This window comes from Bombus fervidus, chromosome 4 (genome assembly GCF_041682495.2).
Source record: "Bombus fervidus isolate BK054 chromosome 4, iyBomFerv1, whole genome shotgun sequence".
NCBI classification, from domain to species: Eukaryota; Metazoa; Arthropoda; class Insecta; order Hymenoptera; family Apidae; genus Bombus; species Bombus fervidus.
In genome coordinates, this window is record NC_091520.1 from 7,236,926 (window position 1) to 7,262,515 (window position 25,590).

The window sequence follows — 25,590 nt, forward strand, 5'->3', positions numbered from 1 at the left end:
CTCGGTGCATTATTTATATAGCGTTTTTTTACAAAGACAGTAATATCAAAAGTATTCTCTTATTTAAAAATATTAATTTTTCACGTTTACCCTATATTTGAGGAAATAACATGTTTTTAGAAACATTAACCTTAAAGCCATATTATGTAGTTATTTTTATCGGAATATATTCTTTTATGTTTATCTTCATTCTTCTTTACAATTTCCAAAGTAGTGAATAATTAGAAATTATTAGTATATTATAGCATTACAGTATCAGTGTAGTAAATAATTAGAAATATAATAAAATAGTTAATTACGTACTAGAATTTATACTGGACAACCTAATCTAAATATCAAATCCTTGTGCTTATATTTTTATATATAACATTGCATTATTATAAAAATGATTGCACGTGCTACACCATAAAAACAAATATCTACCATTTCCAACCTAAGTAAAATGATTAAAAATTGAAGTAAAATAAACAAATGATTTAATTCACGAAAAATGTATACGCTAATATATATTAATAGCAAGAAATATAAAACTATTCATCTCGCAAAACTCTGTAGCGCATCAGAGTATGTATTTAGAAATTCAAAAGTTAAATATATACATTTAAATTCACAAGAATCCTCATAAAGAACAAAATATTTCAATGATAAATCAGTATTTATCAGCATTAATTGAATTAAAATTGTATTACCATGTTAAATATGTGAAATATCTTGTACATCTCAATTTGCGATTCTTCGTCACTCGAAAATATATCAAATATATTAATATATATTATATTATAAACAAAATATTGCACCTGTTAAGTATTACGCTTTACCTATTTTTTACTATTAAATTATTTTTGAAATTAAAAAAAATGTTTTGTTGTACGTATTCAAAAATGCACCCAATGGATATAGAATTTATTTAAATTTTGTTTTGTATAGAATATATACATATTTAAACATTTTTGTATTGATTTAGAAAATAAGAATAAGAAACGAAATAGGACATAAACATCCTATCCATACTATGGGACCCATGCACATAGGACACATGCATTTCGACCAAACTAATGTACAAAAAAGTATTGGTATGTTAATCATTAGATCATTGCACAATATCGATATGTAAAAAAGTATTGAGTATTCTTTGATGCATTTTCGTCTTGTTCTGTTAAATACGTATAAACACATCATATACAATGGCGAGCGTATAAATTAATTACATTGTAAATTCAACTATTCATATTACAAAAAGTTTTATTTCTATTTCTTCCTATAATATAGAATTTAAAAATACATGTATTTTGAAGCACTGAAAATATAGAACAGCCTCCAAATTTTTATGTCGAGTCTCAAATTACAAGCTAATCGTAAGTGAACTGCATTTGATATAAGAACTTTCCCTATTTATGTGCTCGCCACTGTATTACATGTAATTCACATTGGAAAATATGTCTGATACAATATAAACTAATTATAAATATTGCTCGTATAAGTGACTCGTGAATTACTAGCGAAGAGCTTGAAATATAGACGATTCAATAGTAGATATATTCAACTATGCTCATATCTAATTTAGATAACATTTTACAAATTCCATTTCTTGTTTTCACAAATAGTATAATGGTGTGTAAGATTGCTGTACGTGTACTATTCCAACATGCTCAGATTGCATGGACATCGAGATAAACAAGAACAATAGAATTATTACTTACGATGCAAATTTCGTATACAGTGGCGTACAGTTTACGAAATAAATATTCGCGTTATATCAAAACAGCGACGTTTTAACGTATTTTAACTAATATCGTATCACTGTATCAAAAATATCAAAAATATATGTCACGATCTTATATCTAATATTAGCTAAAATTTGTTCAAACATCGTTTGCGGAATATAAAACAAAAAATTGATATCATCGGAGATCTTTTTCACAGCACTGTATGTAACTTAGAAATAGAAGATAGATTTATAAGATACAAATTACATTACAAGCTTCACATTAGATTAAACAAGGTTGAAATTACCATGGAGTGAAAAATCTATACAAGCGCGTAGATGAATAAGATATAGGAGTACACGTAAGATCAGCACGAACCTCTCGATAACTGTACTAATTTTAGAATCGGTTCGCCTCCTGCCTATCGGAAGAATTCGTTTACTGATAGCGGGGATAACCGGTGAAACACCGCATCGAATTAATCGTGGTAAAAAAAAAATGTTGCTACTTCCACTTCGTTCCTGCTAATCTGATAATTTCATTAAAGCAACGCGGCGCAGCGTGCAACGAGAACGTTATAAAAATCATATCCACGATAATTTCTCGTATGGGAAAATCGATTTGCTCAATCGGCAGCCCACAAAGCAGCGATAATAATAAAACAGCTTTTAATATCTTGGCAATTTTCTAAAAACGTTTGCGTCTCTTTACATGCCGCCGAGCTCGAGAAATCTGTGCGTGATCGTAAGCAAGTACGTGGATATACAATGGCAGCAACGTTAAGCAACGCGAGATAACCTAGAGGGCTCGCGACGAAAGTTCGACATCGACAGCGAGCAGGAACGGTTTCCTCTGTTTTAATCGGTAACACATTGACTGCCACGGTCGGTGATCATTGGTCACCGACGTTTTACTAAACTTTTTAAAATAACTAAAATAAATTACATTTCATGAAATAGAAAATTGTCGACAATGTAAGTAATGTAGATAACATTGTCAGAAAAAACTGCGCAGGTACAATACAATATTTTGCAAAAATGAAATGTTACGGTATATTTCAATCTATCGCCACTCCCAGGGCAAAATACATATATGTGACAATCAACGCCTTAACTCGTTAAATAAAGCAAATTCAAAGGAAATAAAATTTGTCACAATTTCGGAAAAACCGCGTACAATAGTCGACCGGTAAAGCCCCAGAGTATCGTGTAGCGACTATGGTCGAGAGCTGTCAAGCGCACGCCGGCTAGACTGGGTCAACTACACTCGTGCTCTCCGATCGGTGGTCGATCTTGGGCAGGACAGAACGGTGATCCGGCCGAGAGAACCGCATGACATTTGCCAGAGAAGCGGTGAATGAAGCGAGGAAACACGGTGAACGCGAACGTATCGATGGTGAAAAGAAAAAGACGGCACACCCGATAATTCGATCGACGGTACGGCACCCACGGATCGAAACACGACAGAGAGAACAGACCGGAATGGAACGGAACGGCACTGCACGGCACGGCACGACACGGCACGGCACGACACGACACGGCACGTCGCGGCACAGTTCGACGCGGCGTAGTTATCGTACAAAAGAGAACGCATCGAATACGGAACGCTAGACGAATTACCGAAATACGCAGGATAAGAACGGTTTACGAGCTACGGTTTACGGTTACCGATCATACATAAAGATAAAAATGATAGAGATTATGAAGTATCGTAGAGGAAAAATTAAACTCACCCAAAAGTAGCAGCTTAAGTTCCCGCCTGGCGTCTCGTTTATCCTTTCGGAGTTGCCGCTCGATCTCCTGATTAATTCGTTTCTGCTCCCTCGCCTCTTCCGATAGGCAGCACGCCATAGCTCAGGACGGCAGGATCCTCGACGGATGGAGGAGGAAGAGAGGAGAAAAATGAGGAGGAAGAGGACGAGAAGGAGGAGGAAAAGGAGGAGGAGGGAGGAGAGGGAGGGAGGAAGGGAGAGAGGGAACGAGCGATTTGCGGTGGTGGCGAGCGATTGCCGAGCGGCGGCGAGGTTTGTCGTAGACAGCAGCGGGCTCGACGGCACGGTATCGTCGTCGGGCCGATATTGCCTTGCCACCGCGAACGAGCGACGACGTCTCGTCGCCGTCCTCGTGGTTTCCTTCTCTTCTTCCTTCCCTCTCGTCCTGGCCAAGCCGATCAAACCTTTCCCGATCGTCCGCACCACCACTACTATCGCCACTAGCACGATTCACCACCACTTGTCCACGGTGACAACGACGACAACGTGCACGGAGATAGGTAGCGACTAGATGTAAACGTAGATCCGACGAACGCGTCTCCGGAATCCCCGTATTCTCAACAACGTCGGCACACGCGGCGACGGAGCACTCCTGCTAGGGCTCGACGACGCCAGCGACACATCAACACATGTACGCACACGCACGAACCTCGGCCGGTAGCTTCTCTCTATCTGCCTCTTTTCCTTTTTTTAACCTTCTCTTCCTCGATTCTCTCTAAAACCGAGACCCATCTACCTCTTCCTATTCTCTTTTCCTTTGCTTGATGTGCCCCTCCTTCTCGGTCTTTTCTCTCCTTATTCTTTGTTCACGCACGCACGTTCTGCTGCAACGAAACGTGAAACGCATTCGCGAGAGACGTCGAGGAAGCGGGGGAGACACACGCGCGCACTTTGCTCGCGGCGCGATTTCGACAATTCTAGTGAGACGAGAGCGAGAGAGGATTTTCGCGAGAGCGAGGTCCGTTGGATCGAGATCTAGAGAGTCCCGACTGTACTCCGTCGAATCTCGACCGACGGTCCCTGGGTCCCCCGCTGTACCCGCGTACTACTCGCGAGAGAGCTCTCGTACGGCTCGTTCACTCGTTCACTCGGTCCCCGGCGCGGTTGGGTGTGGTAACCCACCGGCGCTCTATCTCCTTCTCACACTCTTTCTCTCTCTCACCCCCTCTCTATTTCGTTTCGTTCTCCTACCCTATCTCTCTCTCTCTTTCTTCGATTCACACACTCTCTCACTCCCTCTCTCTCTCTTTCTTTTTCTTCCTTTCTCGCTCTCACTCTCTCTTTCTTTCTCTCTCTTTAGGGTACTCTTTCTGTACCGCACACGCGACGAGATAGATTCACACTGAATATGCACCGTGTGCGCGCACACACGCAACCTATACGCGAACGTATGCCAAACGAGCGAACGCGATTACGAGAGGTAACGTAGACGGAAACAACGAACCGAGGACGACAGAATAGAAGACGATGACGAGGTCGTCTGCTGTTATTGCCTGTGCTGCACGAGCGCCCACACCTCGAGCGGAGCAACTCCTCCTGCGATTCGCGCCGCGCCCGCTCGGTACGCAGCCTTTTATCAACCCTCGGTTGCTCGAGAATCCTGTTAGACAAAACCAGATTGGCGAAGCCCCGATACGGTAGGTCGTCGTATAGCGGTCTGTAGGCGCGGGGCGCGCACGTGTTCGCTAACGAGATTAAAATCGACGAGAAGGAGGAGGTGCGGTCGCCATCCGCCAGGGAGGAGGCACGGAGAATGGAACAGCGCCGCGGCGTTCAGGATATAGGTTATACTCGTCTCTGTACAACCGACCGATTCTGACGATTCGTAGCGGCACGGCCACCGAGAGATCACGCGCGCACTCCCTCTCTCTATCTTATTCCCTCTTTATCACGCCGCCTCTTCTCCTTTTCTACTACCGGGTCAGCCCCGAATCCTTACTTCTTTCTTCCTCCCGTATATTTTGCTACTGTTCTTGCCCTTTCGTTTTTTCACGCCGGCCCCTCTCGTGTCACCGGTGCATTCGAAACGAACCTCGCGATTTTCCATTGATTCATCCCCGTCATCGAAAAGTATACCATGTCGCTATATGTACTTACTTTCGTGAAAGAGTATCTCGTGTGAATGCACTTTGTACACCAAACAATACGTCTCGATTGTTGACTGAAAACGTACCGCTGAAATTATTGTGCAATCGATCGTGGATTAACCCGATAATCGCGTCGTTTTTATCGAGCATAGTTTCGTTCTCGGAATTTAGAAACTTTCATCGATAATTTTATAATACATATAAGATACGAGCTGAATCTTATAGATATTGACTTTTGTAACGTATATAGTAGTTTCTACGAATAATAAAGTACATACTCCACAAACGTATTCTAAACGTATGAATATTTTATCTGTATTTAACTGTATATATTCGTAATATAACAAATTTTCTAATTATTTTTATTCGCTAAAAAGATACTTAGAGATACTTACAAAATATCAACAATTATATATATTTATAGCTGTGTTCCTTATTTGTATACAAATGGGATATAAAATAAATGAATTTTTACTAATATTGTATCAAATGTGATTCTATCTTTCCGATAATTTAGATTTTTATTTAAATAACCTTAAAGTGAAGTCTCTAACGTTAGATGGCGCGTAAGATACTGTTTCGTTCAAAATACAAATTTAATATATTATTATCATTATCTATAAGCAACAAGCTAACATCTTATAGTCTGTTACTTCTTATTTATTTAGTTATTGCATTGTTCTTTCTCAATTTACAATGAATGAAAAAACTTTCAAATCTTTTTATTGTTATAAGTAATGTTCCTATTTAGAAAAAGCAGTATGCTCCCATGTAAATGTTAACAACTGGTATAATTCATCTACACAGTCTACATTGTACAATTTAGGAATGGTAAGTTTTAAATATTTTAATTTTATTTCTATCTGGAAAATTATGAATTAAAAATAAATGTTTTCCTGTTTAACTAACAATCATTTAAATAAAATAATAATGAATAAGTTAATTACTGTATAAAGTTTTTTTCACGAAATGTGGATAATCTCAAAATTTAAATAAACGAGAGGTACAAAAATAAATGCAAATTATTAAATACAGTATATAATACAAAAGAATGCAATACTTAAAACATTAAAATCCAATAACTTAAATTTATAGTTATCAGTTATACATATAATAATAGGATTAGTGTCATAATATAAGGTTTCATGAAATGTACAATTTCCCTATATCATTATATACATATAATGTATACGTATATATATTTCTTAGTCAGAAGACCAAAAGCAATAGATAGAATAAGCCATCTATTTTGTTATTTATTTATCGTCTACATAGTTTATTTTACATTTTTGGCACAATTTGGGTTTGGATAAATCCTGGACATGGGATATTGCTACTATTAAATATGAAAATAAAATTATGACAAACACAAATACTATATCATGTTCTTATCATATGTTTATTACCTGTATTTGAATCCTTTATATAAAGTTTTTCTCCAATTAATTTAAATATCGCTACAATTTCATTATCACCATCCTTGTTGTCAAAAACTTTCGTAATTTTTTCAAAGCCTTCACAAAGTGCCATTAAACGCCTGCAATATTGTTTACTACTTATGGAATCTTTTTTAAACATTTTTGTTAATAAACTATTTACTCTTGTTTATGCCATACATGTTTATCAGTTTTGGTAATTCCAAGTCTAACATACATCTACTCCGTTGATAATTGCTGAGAATAGTATCGTATTGTTGATGAAGTTTCTCTATTTGTGATATGGATAATATAGAATTACTAAGAAAGTTTTTGAAGTTCTTTGTTGCTTTGTAAAAGTCCTTTTTCCTTATACAGTTATTATTCATCAGATCATTAAAATGCTTTGGAAGTGCTATGTGTTCTGAACACTGTTCCATCAAATCTTGTAGGATCATTAATTTATTTTCTTTCTGCGCTTTCAACTAGTATGTACCACATATTTATAATTTTTAAAATAATTAAACTACATGTATGGAATTATATATGAATGATTAATTAAGAAATACCCAAAGATGTATAGTACTAAGTACATAATATTTATATACAATATTTTTTGTTAAGACACAGTTAATATTAACTATAAAAAAAATAAAAATTGTTCTTTAAATTCTCTCATTTGGATGATAATGATCAAATAATGATCACAATTTTTAATTTTCTATTTCATACATATATGATAATTGAAGTAATCGTTATACCTGTTGGAGATGCATTGTTAAATTTACAGTACTAGGTTCAGAATTCATAGAGTAAGGTTGAGGAAGTGCAAGTAGATGACTAATATCAAGCACCCTACATGCAGTTAATTGAGATACTTGCAAAGATTGTCCATACTGAGCAAGAGCTTCAAGAGCAGTAATACTTAAATTTAAATGCCGCATTAAAGCTGTTTGTCTATCTTCCGCTAAAGCCTCTTCTATTTGAGTTTCTGCTAAATGTAATTCTAAATTTCCTCGTATTTTTTCAAATTCTTGGCATTTCAAACAATTCAATTTCTATAAGTAATATATATATATATTAATATATCATAAGCTTTTTTATCTTACAAATAAAGATACTAAAATATTGCCTTAAGATTTTGTGATTCGTTCAAACTTAAAGGCTTCGTTCTTCCATTATTCTGCTTATCACATAAACCATAATGTGATGAAGTTCTTTCGAAAGGTTTACATTGATGTGTTATTGAAAGTAGAGGTGGCAACAACTGCGATGCATACAGAGGTACTTCTTCTTCTGATGTTGGTGTGCAGTAGAAACAAGGTTTATGTAAATTAGAATCACTCCATCGTTTATATCTTTGCTCATGAAATCGTGACATCTTTTATCTTCAAATAAATTCCTGTTCTAGTTACATTTTTAATTTTAAGTTTTGTCATTCAAATCCAATGGTTTACTTACATCATGAATTTATTTATTAAAGAAAAATATAAATTTTTAATATTTCACAGGAGATAATTTTAATAGATTAATATAAGGAAAAGGTATATTTTAAGGTTGAGTATTAAACAGAACACATATTTGAATCATAAACACTTATGTTACAAACCAGTAATCATTTATTATAATCGTCTTCAATTGAAAAGGACAATTAAAGCGATAAATGTATATATATATATTATATATATACATATATATACGCATTATATTTTATATTAAGGTTATAAAGATATGACTAACTGATTCAGTAAAATAAACAACAAGACATAAAAATGACAAATGATATAACAATTGATTGCTCCACTGCTACACTAAATTTTAAACCTCAATATTATTACTTGGGTGCATTCAAAATTCTAATTAATATTAACAATTGATGCTCCTATGTTACATTAATAAATAAATACAACATAAAGAAGATAAGTAGACATAATTATTACTTTCAAGCACATTTCGTTGTATAATCTATCTTTGAAATTATTCGTAATAATGACCTTATTCTATAGAAGTATATTAAAATAAAATATTAAGTGCAATTATTTTATGATATCACGTTATAATTAACTAATATATCATTTACATTATGTATAATATTGTTGGAAAATTTGTAATGTACATTGTTTTTACCGAAAAGTAAAAAAGAACAATATATCACTTATCTTCTTTAAGTTAATTAAATGCATTTGTTTAATTTTCCAATGAAATAAATAATTTATCATATTAGTAATATTAATAGACCTACTGCCGAACAATTAGTATTATTCGTATTATTGCTGAAACGCATATAGCTTTCAATACATTCTGTAAATATTCGCGTTTTTAATGTCCGTAACTGTTCTAGGTAATATCAAAATTTGCGTTCAATTTTAATCTAACAGTCGCATATATAACATTTTGGCACGTTCGCAATACATATTTTGGATATTTCTTTTTTAATTATTGCAAAGTATACTTAAAAATGAATAAAATAGATTAATTTAAATTTAGAACAAACACTTTTCACACTTCACTTTTAAATCGTATATTAAATGTGATATAATATAACAATTTCAATGATAACAGATTACATATTAAAATTTTATATTGCTTTTTCTTGAAAGAAAAATTGTATTTACTAAATATTTATTTGTATGTAGTTGAATGGAATGTACTTGTGTACTTATTCAAATTATGTCATAATTGCAAGAGTAATATTAAAGTGAAGCATGATGTGTCGTATTATAATGTTTAGCTATCAATTTTTTTGTATATTAAATTTATTATATTCTTGATATGAGTTGGAAATTCATATGGAATTTCCGTATAAATTACTAGATTCTAGTTATACATACTTAAAAACAGAGTATACTGGTGCTATTGTTTTTGTTATTATTATTATTTAAATATTTTTTTGCTTTTCAATTACTTTTTCTGTTGGTCCTCTTCGTAGAATATAAATATACGTCCGTTCCCTATCATTATGATTATCATAACTATGTAATTGTAACATGTGGTCAACATATTTTCTTAATATGCACCTGTAATATATGACGCATTAACATATTCGTCCACAGTTTAAATCTGTACATGGGATTAATAATTAGTGTGACAATGGATCAATCGGTCAACCATAAAACTTTTCATTTATAAACAATCCAACTTTCCTGTGTTTTGTATGTCTCAGATCAATACAGTAAAATAAAAAGACACACAACTTAATGGAAGCTGAAATCAGTAATCTCCTCGCACTACTTCGTAATCATCTATTATTATAACGCTATTTGTTACATAAAGTTTGATGTAAAATTTTCTTAATAAATCTATTTAACGAGTATTAATTAGCACTACAAATTGTTTTCCTTGGACCACTAGTTCTATTCTTCCTACAGTGGATGTAAGGGCAGTAATAGTAATTTAATTGATCATCGCCATTCGATGTTCTATGTATGTATACCAGAGAAAGATACTTAGTTATAGAACAAATATATATAATATAATAAAAAATATAAATAAATTTTTAAGAACGAATCTTCAAACATGTGTCATTAGTAGAACTTATAATACTCCTCTCAATAGAATTATGTAGAAAATTTTATTATTCTAATGCTCTCATTAATTTAAATATTTTGCTCTTATGTAGCAATGTATTGAAGTAAGGATGTATTAGTTGTATTATTTCGTTACATGCTATTGAATTGCGTTGAAAGTTTGGCATGTTATCTATGTTAATACCGTTATCCGGGTCGAGTTCTAATTTTTAGTCACAAAGTAAATAAAATCTTAATATAAGAATGCAGACAGATAATTGGATTTTTAAAGTCTGATAACTGGCTGCCAAAAGAGGGCATTATAGAGGTGTCTTAAACATTACAATTAGTTCTTACTGATAATTTCAGTGGCCACAAAGTTATTCCATAAAATATTCTTAAAATGTATAATTCTATGTACACTTTCATAAAATAATATTAATTTAATATATAAGTTTTATATTATAGTACTGCGTGATGTATTACAATATATTATTTAATTACTTAAATATTTCATTTGATTATTAATGATGTGTATTCGTACATGGGATATGGGAGAAAAATCCCATATTACAAACAATGAATGTTGGCACAGACAGTGGCTGGGTTAAGGCACTTTGGGGTGCTTAATTTTCCACAGTACCCTCCAGCATAACTATCTCATCACACCCCTTTCCCCTTCCCATTGCCCCTCATTGTGTATTTATTATTTATTTCTTTCATACGTATAATACCTCAGATGACTGTGTGATTCTCACTTTGAATATTGTAACTATTTTCAAAATAGAATACGCCGTTTCAGTGAGCATTGGAGTGTAATAGATGAATTTAGTAAAGTTTTCACAGTGGTTTTGTGAAATTTGCTGGGAACATACCCTTTTCATTAGTATCTTCTTTGATGCCCATTAACCAACCTTGTTCCTAAGGGTAATAAAAAGTTTCGTTATACTTTTTATTATTTTCAGTGTTACTGTTAGTATTGTTACTATCATTAACATGATAATGAGAATTATGTTGTATCACATTTGTATATATAAAGATATCAAATGAATTACTAAGAGAATACAAACCTGTTCTTCTGGATCATCATACTCTACCACACGAATAATATCACCGACATCAAATGACAATTCATCCACGTCTTCACGTCTATATTTGTAAGTAGCCTTGACTCTGTACAAAACACCAGGTGGTAAGTTGTCAGTCGTTGCCCCTAGAGAGAAATTGGTACCATTTTCATATTCCACGTCTAAAATAATTGAATCCGCCTCATTAGTCATGGACCTGTGATATAGTTCTATTTAAACTTTAATTTTCATTGATTATGTGCAAGACCAAATTCAATTACTAAAATCTTCCATCGAGAAATTTTGATACATAACAAGGCCAGAATTAATAGATAAATTTCGTTTCATCGTTTCAACAACATCCATGCACAATGGGCAGGCAGCATACTTCTATCAACACAGTAGGACAATTTTACATGTACACTTGTTACATATTACTTTAACATATAATTTGGAAAATTGTGTTATCTTTTGACTCGAACGAATCTTAACTCTTACTTATAAAGTATATGCATCTTATAAATACGTGCTTGTGCAAGTACGTATCGAAAAATTATAAAATACACGCTAAAGAATATTTATACATACATTATACAATATATCGTTATATTTAGGCAATATATAGCTTTTTTTTATATAGCTTTTAACCGAACATGTATAAAACACTCTCCAAATTGTACTGTAGACAATGCAGACTTAGTCAAGATTAGTTTAGTAACATATTCCAAAAATATTCCTTGATTACTTGTATATAGACATTTTTATCTCGCAAACCATTTCGACGAAAAGCCTCAATCATCGGTGTATGAACGTTCATCTTTAGAGACGCAAAGAAGCACGTAACCGATGACATTTATTCCCACGTTACATACTTACCAACTGGAATATCGTACAGCTCTTCTACTCGCTTAGAGGCCACAACTGTGTTTTGCGGAGATGCATCCTGATTATTGAGAGAATTATCATTGCTGTTAGCATTGCTGTTAGCATTGCTGTTAGCATTGCCATTTAATTGAGTAGTCGGCGATGTGTTTCTTGCTTCTGGAGCAGACTCATCCACGGCTGTAACATGCAACAAAGCTCACTCAAAACTAAACATTGAGCCACATAATTATCTCTGCGGGAACGTCTTATGTGGCATAACTACGTTACACTCATGCAAACAATATTAGTAAACAAACGATTCAAACGCACAAAAGACGTGTGTAGATATGCCGTATGCGTATTTACCTGGTGAAATGTTGTTCTGAGCTGGTTGTGTATTGATTATTAAACTGAAACAAGTAAAATTTGCTTAATCCATTGCTTATGGTATAGGTGGAAATAAATATTTTGCTGTCTTCAATCGTTTACTTACGCAGAATTGGCGTTAGGCGATTTTGGAGATTGTGGCTCTGTACTCTTCTTCAGCGTGTATGATCCTCTCTGGCTTTCGTTGGCCAATTTATCGACGATTGCTTCTAGCTCAGAATAGACCTAGAACATAAGTGTATGATATATAAATTGTATACTTCATAAAAATATCATATAATCATCAAGTATCAAATATTCCAAATTTATATATAATAGATATCGTATATTATATATTATATGTTAAATACTGTATCAGTGGCTTTTCACGTCTGTACCTATCGTACAATAAGAAGAATAAATATCGTAAATTTTAACGATATTATCAAGAAGATATTTGTACATCGCCAGATAAAAGTTATCAATAAAAGAATCTTTCTATTATTTCTATAATTTCAAGAGAATACGTTTTTTAATTAATAAATAGGGATATTTAATCGGCAAACAAAAATGATCTCTTTTCCACCTAAATTAATGTAACAATAAATCGGTATATGTTTGGTCGTAAATTTTCCTCTGTATAGCGTAATAGATACAGAACCATTAATATAACGAAACTGATGAAATTGATGAAAATAAAATACAACTTGTGCATAGAAATATATGCAAAAGGAATGTGGTCGTTAAATATACCTTAGCACTTTCAGTATGGAACACTTGTTCAGCGGCGAATAGCGTTTGTAAATTAGTAACGAGGAAGAGAACACGCGAATCGTACAAAGCTGGTAGCTCGTCATGAAGTTCGGAATTTAGTTGCTCGTATGTACGCTTAGCTTCCTCCAGTAACTCTTTTCCTCGAGAAACTTTCAGCTCGTCCCGTTTCCTTGGATTACACTGTAGCGATTGGAAATTATGTCTTTGACTGTCATAATCTACTAGCTTCCGTCCACGCTTGTCAATTTTTTTCTGCAACAAATATATATCATGATAATTCGCATCTTATAATCATATTATTATTTTCTATAGCGCGCGATAGAAACAAAAATTGCGAGCAGAACATTTCACGTCAATTGATATTTCATTTTAAAATTCTAACCTTGTTCTAAGACCGTAGTCGGACAAAGTTATATCGATTATATCAATTTATTTTCGTACGACAATATGTTCATTTACTGTTGCATGAGACATACGTACCCTCATCTCTGGGAATTGGCTCTGATATGTGTTGAGAGGCACGAGAACCTGATCAGCAAGCTTATGGGTGAAGTCCTGCCACAGCATGTCTAAATTTTGAGCCTGCACGTACAAAAGATCATGTCCTGTCCATTGGCTTTCGTAGATCTCGTTTAGGGAATCCATGAGTGTTTTCGACGCTGCTTGAACCGCTGTAAACACAGAAACAGAATAGTTTTAAGAACACTATTTAAGTAATGATACGTCACGCTTGTAGCGCACAGTGATATTTCTGTGTTTCTTTCGTTAGTAAACTAGCGCATACTGATAATTCTTGACACATTTTTTAAAATTTTATTTTCGTGATTTACTATTCTGGGAGAAGATTAAGTTTGTATAATTATTATTTGAAACTATGAAATCATATGAAAATTTATACAAATTTTGTTAGGGAAGATCAAATGGTTTCCAATGGATGCATCATGTCTTATCCGAAAGCGGAGGCGTTTAAAAGATTTCAAGGCCGTTTTCATCTTTTTAACTTGAACTATACATTTTTCTATACAATGTTCGATGCATTTTTTACTTCTCTGCAAATACAGGTACTTGGTTCAGAAAATTATTAGCTCGAAAGATATTTTAACCTCAATTCTGTGAAACTTATCGTGTGAAAGACATTTCACACAAATTTTAGACATTGCTTTATTACTTGATCCTTCATGTGTTAAAAATATTCCTAAAGTAGCATTATTCTCTATTTGTCAATTTCTCCAGTGTAAATGTGTTTCAAATATTAAAATATCAAATATTAACACTTATTTATTTATTCAATATTATTAATATTATGAAATATCATGAGAATATCAAAAGAAAATAGATAATAATACAAAATTATAAATTCTCTCATCTCTTGCAGAATAAGATCCCTGTCCAAATAAGAAGTCTATCTCCTGAAACAAAATATCCTAAGAGAAATCGATGTATCGCGCCTGTAAAATTCAGCAGCATATTTCGACCCTGGAGGGGGAAATCTGTAATCTGAGAGATTTCTGGAAACACGAGGATCTCAGGTCTCCCTCAGGATCGCATAACGTTAATTTAGAACTGTTTTCTTCCACCTTCAAAGAACTCACATCTATATATAATTATTATATCAAATCAAAAATACTTCTGTCTAACTATGTAATTATTTTTACGAATTTTATAGCGCAGTCTTCGAACCACATAAAAAAGACGCGCGCAGTTCCATCGTCAAATTGGATTATTCCTTGCGAGATCTTTCGGTTACTCTCGAGGGCAGTGAATGCCGCCAGATTTCACGGCGAATGAGCAAATTCGTATCGAATGATTCCTAACAAATATGCAACGTCGGAAACGTGTAATTAAACGCCTAGGCGTGAGTAAGTCGCATACCAAAACAGGCGGCCCAAAGTTCCTTTATACTAATTTATACGGATTTCTTACTTTCCCAGGAAACAACTTTTTGCCAAGAAATGTGCGATTAGAGGTAATTACTTTATTAACCTACTTCCAGTCGCAACTTGCGTTCACTTGTTCGCACGACAATCCTACAGCGATGAATTCAAATCTATAAGCAAGCAGGCTTGCCGATATTACAGGTGCCGATATTGACACTGTCTTATCTTCTAATTTGCTTTGAACGTTCATGGGATTTCCATAATGCGCGTATATAGTCAGTGATATCAACCGATATAAATCAAAAAGTGGAGAAAAATGATCGAAGTATAAGTATCGCCTCTTCAGAATTTTTCTTCGGAAACCTAAAACGTTTATTGGACATTCGCGATGTCGCATACCACGATGGATGGACGAATGTATTTTTACATTCATGCGTTTAAAAATTAAAAATTTACAATATTTCGTTACGTTATAATGTTATGTTACGAAAAAAGTTATGCAAGCAGACGGTGAGACATTGGCACTGTGCGAGCTGAAACGGCACAAGGAATCATCCGCTAGCGACCCGACTAACAAAACAACGACACCTCTATTCAGGTACAGTGTCATTATTGGTTAACAATTAGTCGGCTGATTCCCCTTTTCTTGGTGTCGTTTTAGTTTGCTGGTAGTGTGCCAACATCTCATCTGCCTATAACACGTAAGTCATTTACTTTTCTTTCTTTTCTTGAGAAGATTTACAATTTATTTATGACAAAATAAATAGGACGATTATATATCATTGACATTTATATCGTCAATATTGATTTACATCATTTGTACGATATTGATATTTATTGATATCTGAAATTCAAATTGATATGTCGTCTAGCAGGGAGACGACAAGAACTGCGAAATCTCGAACGAGTTGGCTGTATGTGCGTTGGATGCTCTCGGTCGAAAACATCCAAACATAGAAACAAATGAAACGAAACTGTGGACCTGGCAAACGAGAAAAGAATTTGGGCGCACGGCCCTTCGTTTCCGAAAAATTAATCAAGAAATTACGTTCTTGGTGCAGCAGCTTCTTGAGTTTTAAAACATTAAACCTTTGACCGTTTTCAAAATTGAATTTAAAGTCGTGCATTCGTTGTTATTTCTTTCGTTCCTCTAACATTCTCTAAATTCTTACGTTTATCTGATTAATCAATTTCTCAATTTTTGTTAATACAAGAATTTGCATAAAGCTAGACGAACTAAAGAAATAGCAACGAAAGTACGACTTTAGATTCAATTTTGAAACCAGTTACAATTTCCATCCGCAAAATCGTACAAATACGCAGTGATAGTATAATAAATAGAAATAAACAAAGACTTATAATATATAAGATAGATTGTAGGAATTTAATATTAAAAAAAAATAATATTAGTATCAAAAGAATTTATAAAGCGTAAGATATGGTCCCTGGTGTTTCCCCGAAATTGTTAAGAAGCTTCTCCTACTCTGAATCTTATCGTTTCAATATTTTCAATAGCTTTGCTCTGCTTACAAAATTCGTTGTATCTCGAACGAAGAAGATAGAGCATGTGTTTTTACAAGGTTTCTTCATTGTTTTTAGATGCACAATCAGCTCTGCAAGTGGGGTCCACATGTTACGTCACATCCTGTGTACGCAAAAAGTTTCTGTAAATGGCCAAATATTCTCGCGAGCAACTGTACGTGGCACGAATTCGCAGTCGCGAATTATTTGAATTCAAGTTGCTCAGCTTGCTCAAGTGAAATTGCTGTAAGTAAAATTTAATTGAAGAGGCGCTTAAGAGCATCTTTCACGATGCTGCGTCTTGACAAACAGCAAAAAGAGGAAGGACTCGTGTATCTGCCAATTTGCATACGCATAGCGAGCATAAAATTCCGCCTCGTACGATCTTTGTATGATTCTCTTGAATCAGTTAGGCGAGTTACGTTAGACTCGTGTAATCCCGCAACGTTTCATACACTGGCGTCCACGAGTCACCGAACACTTGCTCGTTTTGCGCAGGATGATTTTTACAATGTAAATATACGATTTCTCGACCAACTTCGTTGTTTATCCATAAGCTACTTACAGTCTATTTAAAGTGTGCGCGATTTATTTATCGTGCTATGAAACAATCTGTAGATATCGTGAAGCGAAATTAGCGTTTACGTGGAACGCTGAAATTGCATAACGTTAAAAGTATAAGTATTATATAAGACGTTTGCAAATTATCGCAAATATACGAAATATACATCGATTAAATTTGCTAATTTAATTTCCGCTTGCAATCTTATCTTGGGTAACCGCGTAGAATTGATAAATATTGGTAAAAAGGATAGTTGATATTAATTAGTATAAATAGAAAGTTAATAATCGAAGGTAGATGAAAATTCTTTCTACAAATATCCAAGTTCAACTTTCTAAGTCTGTTCAACGTTTAGATCTTACAAAACGATTGGAATATGTGTTCCCAATCGCGTTCTAAAAGTTTCTCTAACTTTGACGAAGCATGATTTATCGGAGACGAACATGGAACTTGATCGATGCAGTTTCACTTTGAATTCAGTGGAACGTTGAATCCGAGTTGCAGCAAAAAGTGCAGAATTAACAGTAGAGCAACACGGTCTTCTATCACGATGCTGGAAGTATGATAAAAATATCAATGTTCTGACTGGATTGCATCAAGTGCCTAAATACATGGAGCAAGTGCAGCATATTTGGCATATCAGTATATTTATGGCGAATAAAATATTACAACAGAGCACGAGAACAAATAAAATTGTATAATACCACAAGAAAATTAATGAACTTCTGTACATCAAACTGCCGGCAATGACGAAAAACGAAGAGTATCTGGAATTTTGGCTCGATCGAAGGATGACGCAAAGCAACGATTTTGTTACGGTGCAAGTAATTTGGAATAGCAGTATCTCAATCTACCTTCGCTGTAGAAGCTAAAAAACAAGAGAGTAAAATTATTTTCTCCTACGATCTAATCTCGTACGAAAATCATAGCACAGAAACGATCGTCTCAGGAAAATTTCGATTCTGTGTCTTAAAATTTACTTGCGTTAGTCACAGGTGTAACATCCGCGAAAATAACCAACACATTCACGATGTACCCACGTTTCACACGTGAGACGCTGCACCCACTCGTCTCCTTTTTTGCCTTCGCCGTAGTTTGCACTGCGGAAGAGGCGCGCAGCATCCAGCTTGGTAGGTTTTGCTTCGGAATTGCGAGCCAGTAACGTACCATTTAAAAGCGAAAATTTCATGTGGTATTTTGTACTCGCGAAACGTACGCAAAATCAACTCGAAAGCATAAAATTAATATGCGAACGAGTAGATCAACTGTTGCAAATTCATGCTCTTTTACTCAGCGGATCGACTCGAAATTAGGCTTCGTTCACAAACGGCAGTGGTCGATTGGTGATTCGCCCCTATCGTTTGCGCTGTTAGAAATTAGACAACGTTTTGTGTAATTTCTCGTAAATTTCCCGACAGTACTGTAAATACGCTGCTTTTTTGCGACTTGTGCGCGACACGGTACGTGTCGTAAGAATCGTTTCGTTCGAAGTAAGCGAACGTCCACTAACTTGTAGACGATAGTGTACGGTTCTGTGTACGTGTGATTCGACAACAGAATCCGCGAGAACCGTTACACCGGTGCACAGTTCCAGGGAAATTCGGGGAAATTCGTCGATACGGGAAGGTTCGTTCACCGACGAACACGCGTTCTGCGAAAACCACGCGATTCATCATGAAAGCGGAAGGCTTGTGGACGCGAGTATCTATCGACAGGTTTCACACGGACCGACCATTGGCACAGCGCATGCGGGTATTTATATGCGAATACTGTTACGTGCCGTCTCTCGGCTGATAAAAGGAAAGGTAAAAGCCATCGGCGTAGAAACGGATTTCCGCGAAAAATTGCGAATGCGGCACGCTTTATCTACTAACTGAAAAACCATCGCCGTTTCCTTATTACAGTCTACCAATGTGACAAAATCTCCCATCCCGTGAAGCTTCTTTCTGTTTCACCATGTTTCGAACACGTTGCCCACTGTTTCGTACAATTCGCTACACAGACATCCATTAAATGAATCGAAGGACAGGCAAGGAATGCTGCGGAACAGCTTCGTGCAGAAACTTTATTTCTGACGCTTTTGGTGCAGCGAAGTGACAAGCTTGTATACATTTAACGGTATCGTTTATGATGCGAAGATATCGTACAGTGCTGCGAGAAATTAGAGACTCGAATACACTTTCGGTGTTATTTCTTCGATATCTCCGAGAAACCACTGATCAATTTTGTGAGAAATATATTAATACATTTGGAACATATTTTTTTAGAATGCAGTATTTATAATACAATATTTGTACATTCACTGTGCTGTGAATACTTGTACATTCAGACACATTTTCTTCTTTATTTGTTCAAACCTTTGTTCTTATTTCTAAGAAACCAGTGATAGTGTTTGTATATGGCAAGTGAAATTGTTTTTGTAAAGGTAGATTGATTGCTGTGGGATATCAGGAGATGTTACATGGCGAGCTATTGCCTTTCGTAACCAAAATAGAAGACAAAAGAGAATTTTTGTTACAGGAAAGTGGTTCCAAAATTTCGCGATAGAATTATCACGATGGCCAGCACTGAGTGTTGAACTCGATAGAGAACCTGTGGGAAATTCTAGCGAGAAAGCTTTACGATCAGGAGAAGCCATCTGTAGAAAATACGGTTGAACTTAAAAAAGGGAATAAAGTCCGCGTGGCTGAATATTCAAAACGAGAGTTTAAATAAGTTAGTGGATAGTGTACCTAATAATTGGATTAATAAAAGTAATCAAAGACAAAGAAAAATCCACTAAATATCGAATGAAAACGTAACAAAATCGACGTCGTTGAGTTTATATTTTCACACGCGAAAACACAAATTTAGAAGAAAATTTCATTGTTTGCAAGCTTCGAAAGAAGAAAGCTTCGGTTTGTTGTATCTTCAGTTTCGCATTATATTGTAATGTAAAATAACATAAGGTGTTTTGTCAGTTTCTATTTTAATATTATGACTAATGGCAAAATAGCATTTATAATTATTCATTGTATATACTGTATATAATATAAAGATTACAAGACATGCAAGGAGCACTGTATCTTTAAATTTATCGTAGTATCGATAAAGTAACACAAGAAACTTCTGAGAGTTCAATTTTGTTATTGGAAAAGTAACTCGTGATAATTGGACAGCCCTCATCATTCTGCTAAATGTAACTGGGAAAACGCAGCTGCCCTAAACACGGTAATACGTCAATACGTTAATTACGCTATAATAATAGATCTAATAATAGACGGTTGATCTAACAGTAGACAAACTCGATTATGCCAATGGGCTTAATTTACCTGTCAAATTAGCACCAAGCGTATAATTTTCAAACTACAGACTTCAAAAATAATGCTATGCCAACTGTTTATAGATCAATTTAATGATAGGTAGATTTAATGATATAGTGACACGTTTGATTACAGATCTAATTTTAGCGGAGAAAGTATTGATATAATCGCAATCACGTGATATAAATACCATGCTAAATACATAGCGTCATCCTTGCGGAAGAAAATATCAAACAATATATTTATTTTGTATAAAACATTACGTAAAATTATAGGAATAAGAAAAGTTTCGTTCGAGTACACCAACAGAAATACTACGCCACTGACGTAGAAAAACAAGAGGTTCAAAGTGCTCGACGCTGTAGACGTTGTCCGTTCTTGATATGCAACTTGTTTCCGCTGTGATTTATTTGAATTTATCTGCATGTAAATTACTCCATCATAGGTAGCATTTGTGCACTCTGAAATGATACTGGTCGTCGAAGATTGCGATCATGCGAATGAAATATGTTTGGAAACCGTAGGCATCTACTGCAGCCACGATAGAGTTCGATACCAAAGATATGGCAAAAATATATAGAAAATATATGTAATACGTTCTTAAATTATAAATATAAAATTATAAATAATATCATCATATGACATATAATTATTCGTATATATAATAATAATATACATAATAAATTATAATTATTATTCGAATGATACGTAACGTTTCAGGTAAAAACATATCTTCCATCTATGGCAAAGTACAATGTCAATTACATCGTCAGAAACATTTCTAAATATGTGAACATGTAACAAATATGAATCGCTCCTTGCGTTTGATTATAAAATTATATGAAATACAGCGAAGAAATGTCAGTAAATTATTTGGTATTTAGTATTATAATATTAACATACTGCTACGACTAACATCAAAATTACGACTTTTTATAATACAGCTTCTACTTACGTAGACAAACTTGAACACGACTTGACAAAGTTGCAGTTCTTAACGGTTTACATTTAGCAAACAATTGCAAATATCCGATCTTCTTCTAAAATTTCCACTTTCTCACAATTATAACAGCGCTTCATTCTCATTACTTTATCCGCTTTTTTTGTTCGCTTTAACGTTGCCTCAATATCCAAGGCCATTAGCAATGTCGTACAGTTTGTAGGTTTATATCTAAATTTACCATCTTTTTGCTACAGCTCTTAATCTTTGGCAGAGAAATTGAGCGAGATTTATTAAGAGATTTACCTCTTAATTACATTGTTACTGCGAGTTAATTTATCCAATGCGATAATGATATATCTCTGATACGTAGATTTCTCTCTCACTATAAATTACGTCCCGACATTTTACCTGATTCCTTGGAAAAAAGCAATATTCCAAGAATCCTTTCGAATTCAAACGTTTCTTAACCCTTTGCACTCTGAATTTTATTCCAATTTCGTTACCAGCAGCTGCGAACGCTTTTAAGTGTTCTATTTGAAATTTACTTCAACTAAAAAATAAAGCAATTTAAATAAATAAAGGAAGAAACAAATTCACTTAAATACCAGTTTTATTCTTATTATTTTTGTATTTTGTAATATTTAAGTGTATGATATATTTTGAAACAATTTCCAGGATGCAAACCTGCTTTCCTTTCGTACGTTGCACAAAAAAGGTGAAACTTTACCTGAAAAAAATGTCGAGCGGGATTCGACATAGGAGTGCAATGGGTTAAAGATTAGATGTAACGTTTATGTTACAATTCAATGACCTCCTGTGCACCACGAGCCCCGACTTTGGACTTACATATATATTCGTAATCTTTATTAATGCAAATAGATTTTTTATCAATGCTCTATGATATCATCGTTGAAAATTCATACATTGGAACAGCTTGTGTGAAAAACGCGCTTAGGTAATGGGAAATGGAAGACGTTCTGCGACGTTAACTGCAAGAATGTGCGATAAAAAGACGTAGGTGTTCGTTTGAAAATTTAATCCTCAGCTTCCCAGCGCTCTTTGAGAATACTTGAACGTATTAAATTTGCGACCACGCAAAGTTAAACAGATGTCAGCGTATTATTTTCTTTTGATATCCCAAGAGTTCTCATTTTGCGAATGCTTTCGAACGTAACTTAAAATATTCCAGCGTTTCTTTAAATTTCATTGCACATGTATATTTTTCTATTTACATGTCACAATTTGCAATACAGAGTTCTTCGCTTTGCTATGGTCAGTTAGAAAAGACGACTAAAGAACGACGAGGAACAAACATGTGAATCATCTTAGCGACGATCAGCCAGATGACAACATGTATATTTCCAATCGACGAGTATTTCGAAACAGCATGATTAAACTTTTCGCATCTAAGCACGAGATGTTGTTTCTGCTATAAACGAAACATTTTCCACGGTTTTTTTTTTGTTGCAATAATACGAGATACTTCGTTCACAAGTTTGGGATAAAAATTACTTTCTACCACTATCACACAGATTTAGCGACAAGATTTAACTAAATAATATCATAGCGATACGCCATTGAGTAACCCCAATCATCACAGCCTGCGCTGATTATTATTGTACGATAGATTACACATACGCGGATTACGGTAAAAACAGAAATTAGTACTCAAGATATTTTAGCTATGATTGGAGAAATTAGCAGAGAAAAAATTAATAGGTAATATATAATAATTATAATAATAAAATAAATAGTAATATCTAATAATTTAGTAGAAAATGTACACAAAATGTTCAAAACAAAATATCAAATATGCCTATTATTGTACAAGTACATTGATGATCATAGTTAAAGCTGTATGGTAAAGTAAATGATCAGCACCACTCATAGTTATTTAAACGATAATATGTACTTATACTTCACTTTATCCTTGCTATTTTCTACAAAACATTCAATTAGTTTCATGTTACTGTGAACGTTGCGTCAATTGTTCAAATTCATTGTTCTATACTATATATTGTTACAAAATATGTATTTAAGAGAATTCTTGTGTAACAACAACATCAAGTAGTTTTTATGAATTTTTTACTTAAACTATTTACTGATTATATTACATTTATTAATTTTACATTTACATAACTAAAATTACATTTATTAAAAAGCTCTGGTCTTGTATAACTAGTATGCAGTCTAGGAAATATTTATAAAAATTGTCACATGTGAATCCTTCTTTAAAGAATCGAGTCTAATTAATTAGTAATTATACTTCAAAATTCTCCAGTTTGAAACAATATCATGTATTTATGATCAAATGTTTGGTGCAATCTACTCATATGGAGGAAACTCCTATTAATATTAATTGAACTATTGCAAACTTACATTGACTAATTGCAAGTTGATTAAGTTGACTTTTGTTACACGAATCTGCCTATTTCCTGCTAGATTCATATAGAAATAAAATTCTACTGTATCTCAATAAAAGCTAACTTCGATATTCGCCAAAACACTTGCTGTTTGAATAAGCACAAAATTAAAAAATGTATGATCATTTAGCCACTGTATAACCATTAATAATACATAAATGTATATATAATCAAAATATATATTTTGATGAATTTAGTAGTTCTAGTGAAACCAGACAGAGGAAATGTTACCGTTTCGAAGCAAATTTCCTCCCATTTTTCCCCCGTAAGTAGAGCGCGGATATCTAAGCAAATGCATATTTTTGCGAATAAAATTTAAAATACCTAAACAGAAATTTATTTTCCCTGCTAGATATCATACCAAGTATCCACTGCGCTGTAGGTACCTTATAAATTTTTGCATATTATGTGCATTTTCTATACTCTTGCATTTTTTAAATTTACCACAAATGCATAAAAATCAACCGAATTGTAAGAAATCATATTTGACCAGAAACATTGAAAAACAGACGCAAGATGTCTGGTCGTAGCGTCGCGAGATATCTCGTGCAGAGATGCGAGACACGCAGTTAAAATCAGGGCCGTTTCTCTCAACGATTGACGTTGCTACGAGTATTGCGTAGGGCCTGCGCAGAAAGTACGGTCGTTATTCAATGTCTGCGTTATTCATCCAGCCCCCATTCACCTGTGAAACGTACGTAACCCCACGAAACGGAGTACTCGACACAGCTTTTTCAAGCGACATAGTACGTACGCACAGTTGTACACAAATTGACTTTCTCCATGCTACGACTATCGGAGAGATGTAGCAGACGATCTGGACCACACAGCTCGAAACGTTTGATTTTACGAGGCAATTTACCTCGCCAGGTGAATAACCCTACGAGAGAAATTGATTCGACCAGAGCAAACTCGGGTAAAAGGTTGGAGGTCGTTGTATTCCGATAGAATCGCGTTATATGGCTATCGATAATGCGAAAATCGTTTCTCGTGTCGTTTTCAACGACCCAGAGGAATGAAAAAGATCGCTGCATAAACGAGGATGCAAACATTTGTAATTAGACTGTTTGTTGCGAATCGACCGCGGATATTTATGCAAATTTAAATATTTGTGTACCTCGTTAAAGAAACAGAAACTATATGAACATCGTTTTCATCTATTTCTTTCATTAATTTCATAACTATCATAAATAGCACTTTATTTTGGATATTTTATATACTCTTGCACATTTTACGTGTGTTCTATATCTTTCTTTTTATATTTATATCTTAATTTAATTTATAGTAAATTTAAAGGTACAGGTGGATCGATCGCGGATATCTATGCAAATTTAAATATTTGTGTACCTTGTTAAAGAAACAGAAACTAAATAAACAACCTTTTCATTTATTTTCTTTCATTAATC

The 25,590-nt window shown here is 34.2% G+C and overlaps 3 protein-coding genes across 12 annotated transcripts in view; all 3 read right to left on the reverse strand.

The window, feature by feature from the left end:
* Positions 1-5,217, reverse strand: part of Galphaq (G protein alpha q subunit) — a 60,093-nt gene extending 54,876 nt beyond the window's left edge. For 3 of the 7 annotated variants that reach the window (XR_011799728.2, XM_072002542.2, XM_072002543.2), the window contains exon 1: positions 3,439-5,146. Coding sequence is in view for 6 of the 7 variants with exons in the window: in XM_072002542.2 (XP_071858643.1) it covers positions 3,439-3,556 (118 nt within the window). In the remaining variant the exon portion in view is untranslated. Of the gene's footprint in view, positions 1-3,438 lie in introns of all 7 variants that reach the window. The other 4 variants (XM_072002544.2, XM_072002545.2, XM_072002547.2 and 1 more) reach the window with 2 other exon arrangements.
* Positions 4,759-8,803, reverse strand: LOC141445752 (uncharacterized). Its single transcript, XM_074111706.1, has 4 exons — positions 7,181-8,803; positions 6,971-7,101; positions 5,960-6,900; positions 4,759-5,638 (listed from the first exon to the last, which is right to left on the reverse strand). The coding sequence occupies exons 1-3, from the start codon at positions 7,435-7,437 to the stop codon at positions 6,821-6,823; spliced, it is 468 nt and encodes a 155-aa protein (XP_073967807.1). The 5' UTR covers positions 7,438-8,803; the 3' UTR covers positions 4,759-5,638; positions 5,960-6,820.
* Positions 8,804-10,927: 2,124 nt separating this feature from the next.
* Positions 10,928-25,590, reverse strand: part of Amph (amphiphysin) — a 123,412-nt gene continuing 108,749 nt past the window's right edge. Inside the window, exons 3-9 of one of the 4 annotated variants that reach the window (XM_072002525.2) lie at positions 14,037-14,227; positions 13,536-13,808; positions 12,910-13,028; positions 12,783-12,826; positions 12,429-12,614; positions 11,556-11,698; positions 10,928-11,406 (exon numbers count right to left, since the gene is read on the reverse strand). In XM_072002525.2, coding sequence (XP_071858626.1) covers positions 11,326-11,406; positions 11,556-11,698; positions 12,429-12,614; positions 12,783-12,826; positions 12,910-13,028; positions 13,536-13,808; positions 14,037-14,227 — 1,037 coding nt within the window. In that variant the 3' untranslated portion in view covers positions 10,928-11,325. Of the gene's footprint in view, positions 11,407-11,555; positions 11,735-12,428; positions 12,615-12,782; positions 12,827-12,909; positions 13,029-13,535; positions 13,809-14,036; positions 14,228-25,590 lie in introns of all 4 variants that reach the window. The other 3 variants (XM_072002524.2, XM_072002527.2, XM_072002526.2) reach the window with 3 other exon arrangements.

What these genes read in the sequence shown, in the direction of transcription:
- LOC141445752 (XM_074111706.1), bottom strand. Translation starts at nt 7,437, where the DNA reads ATGATCCTACAAGATTTGATGGAACAGTGTTCAGAACACATAGCACTT. An exon ending in TTACCAAAACTGATAAACAT is followed by an intron (nt 7,102 to 7,180) that starts GTATGGCATAAA and finishes ACAATATTGCAG; the next exon opens with GCGTTTAATGGCACTTTGTG. An exon ending in TATAAAGGATTCAAATACAG is followed by an intron (nt 6,901 to 6,970) that starts GTAATAAACATA and finishes CATATTTAATAG; the next exon opens with TAGCAATATCCCATGTCCAG.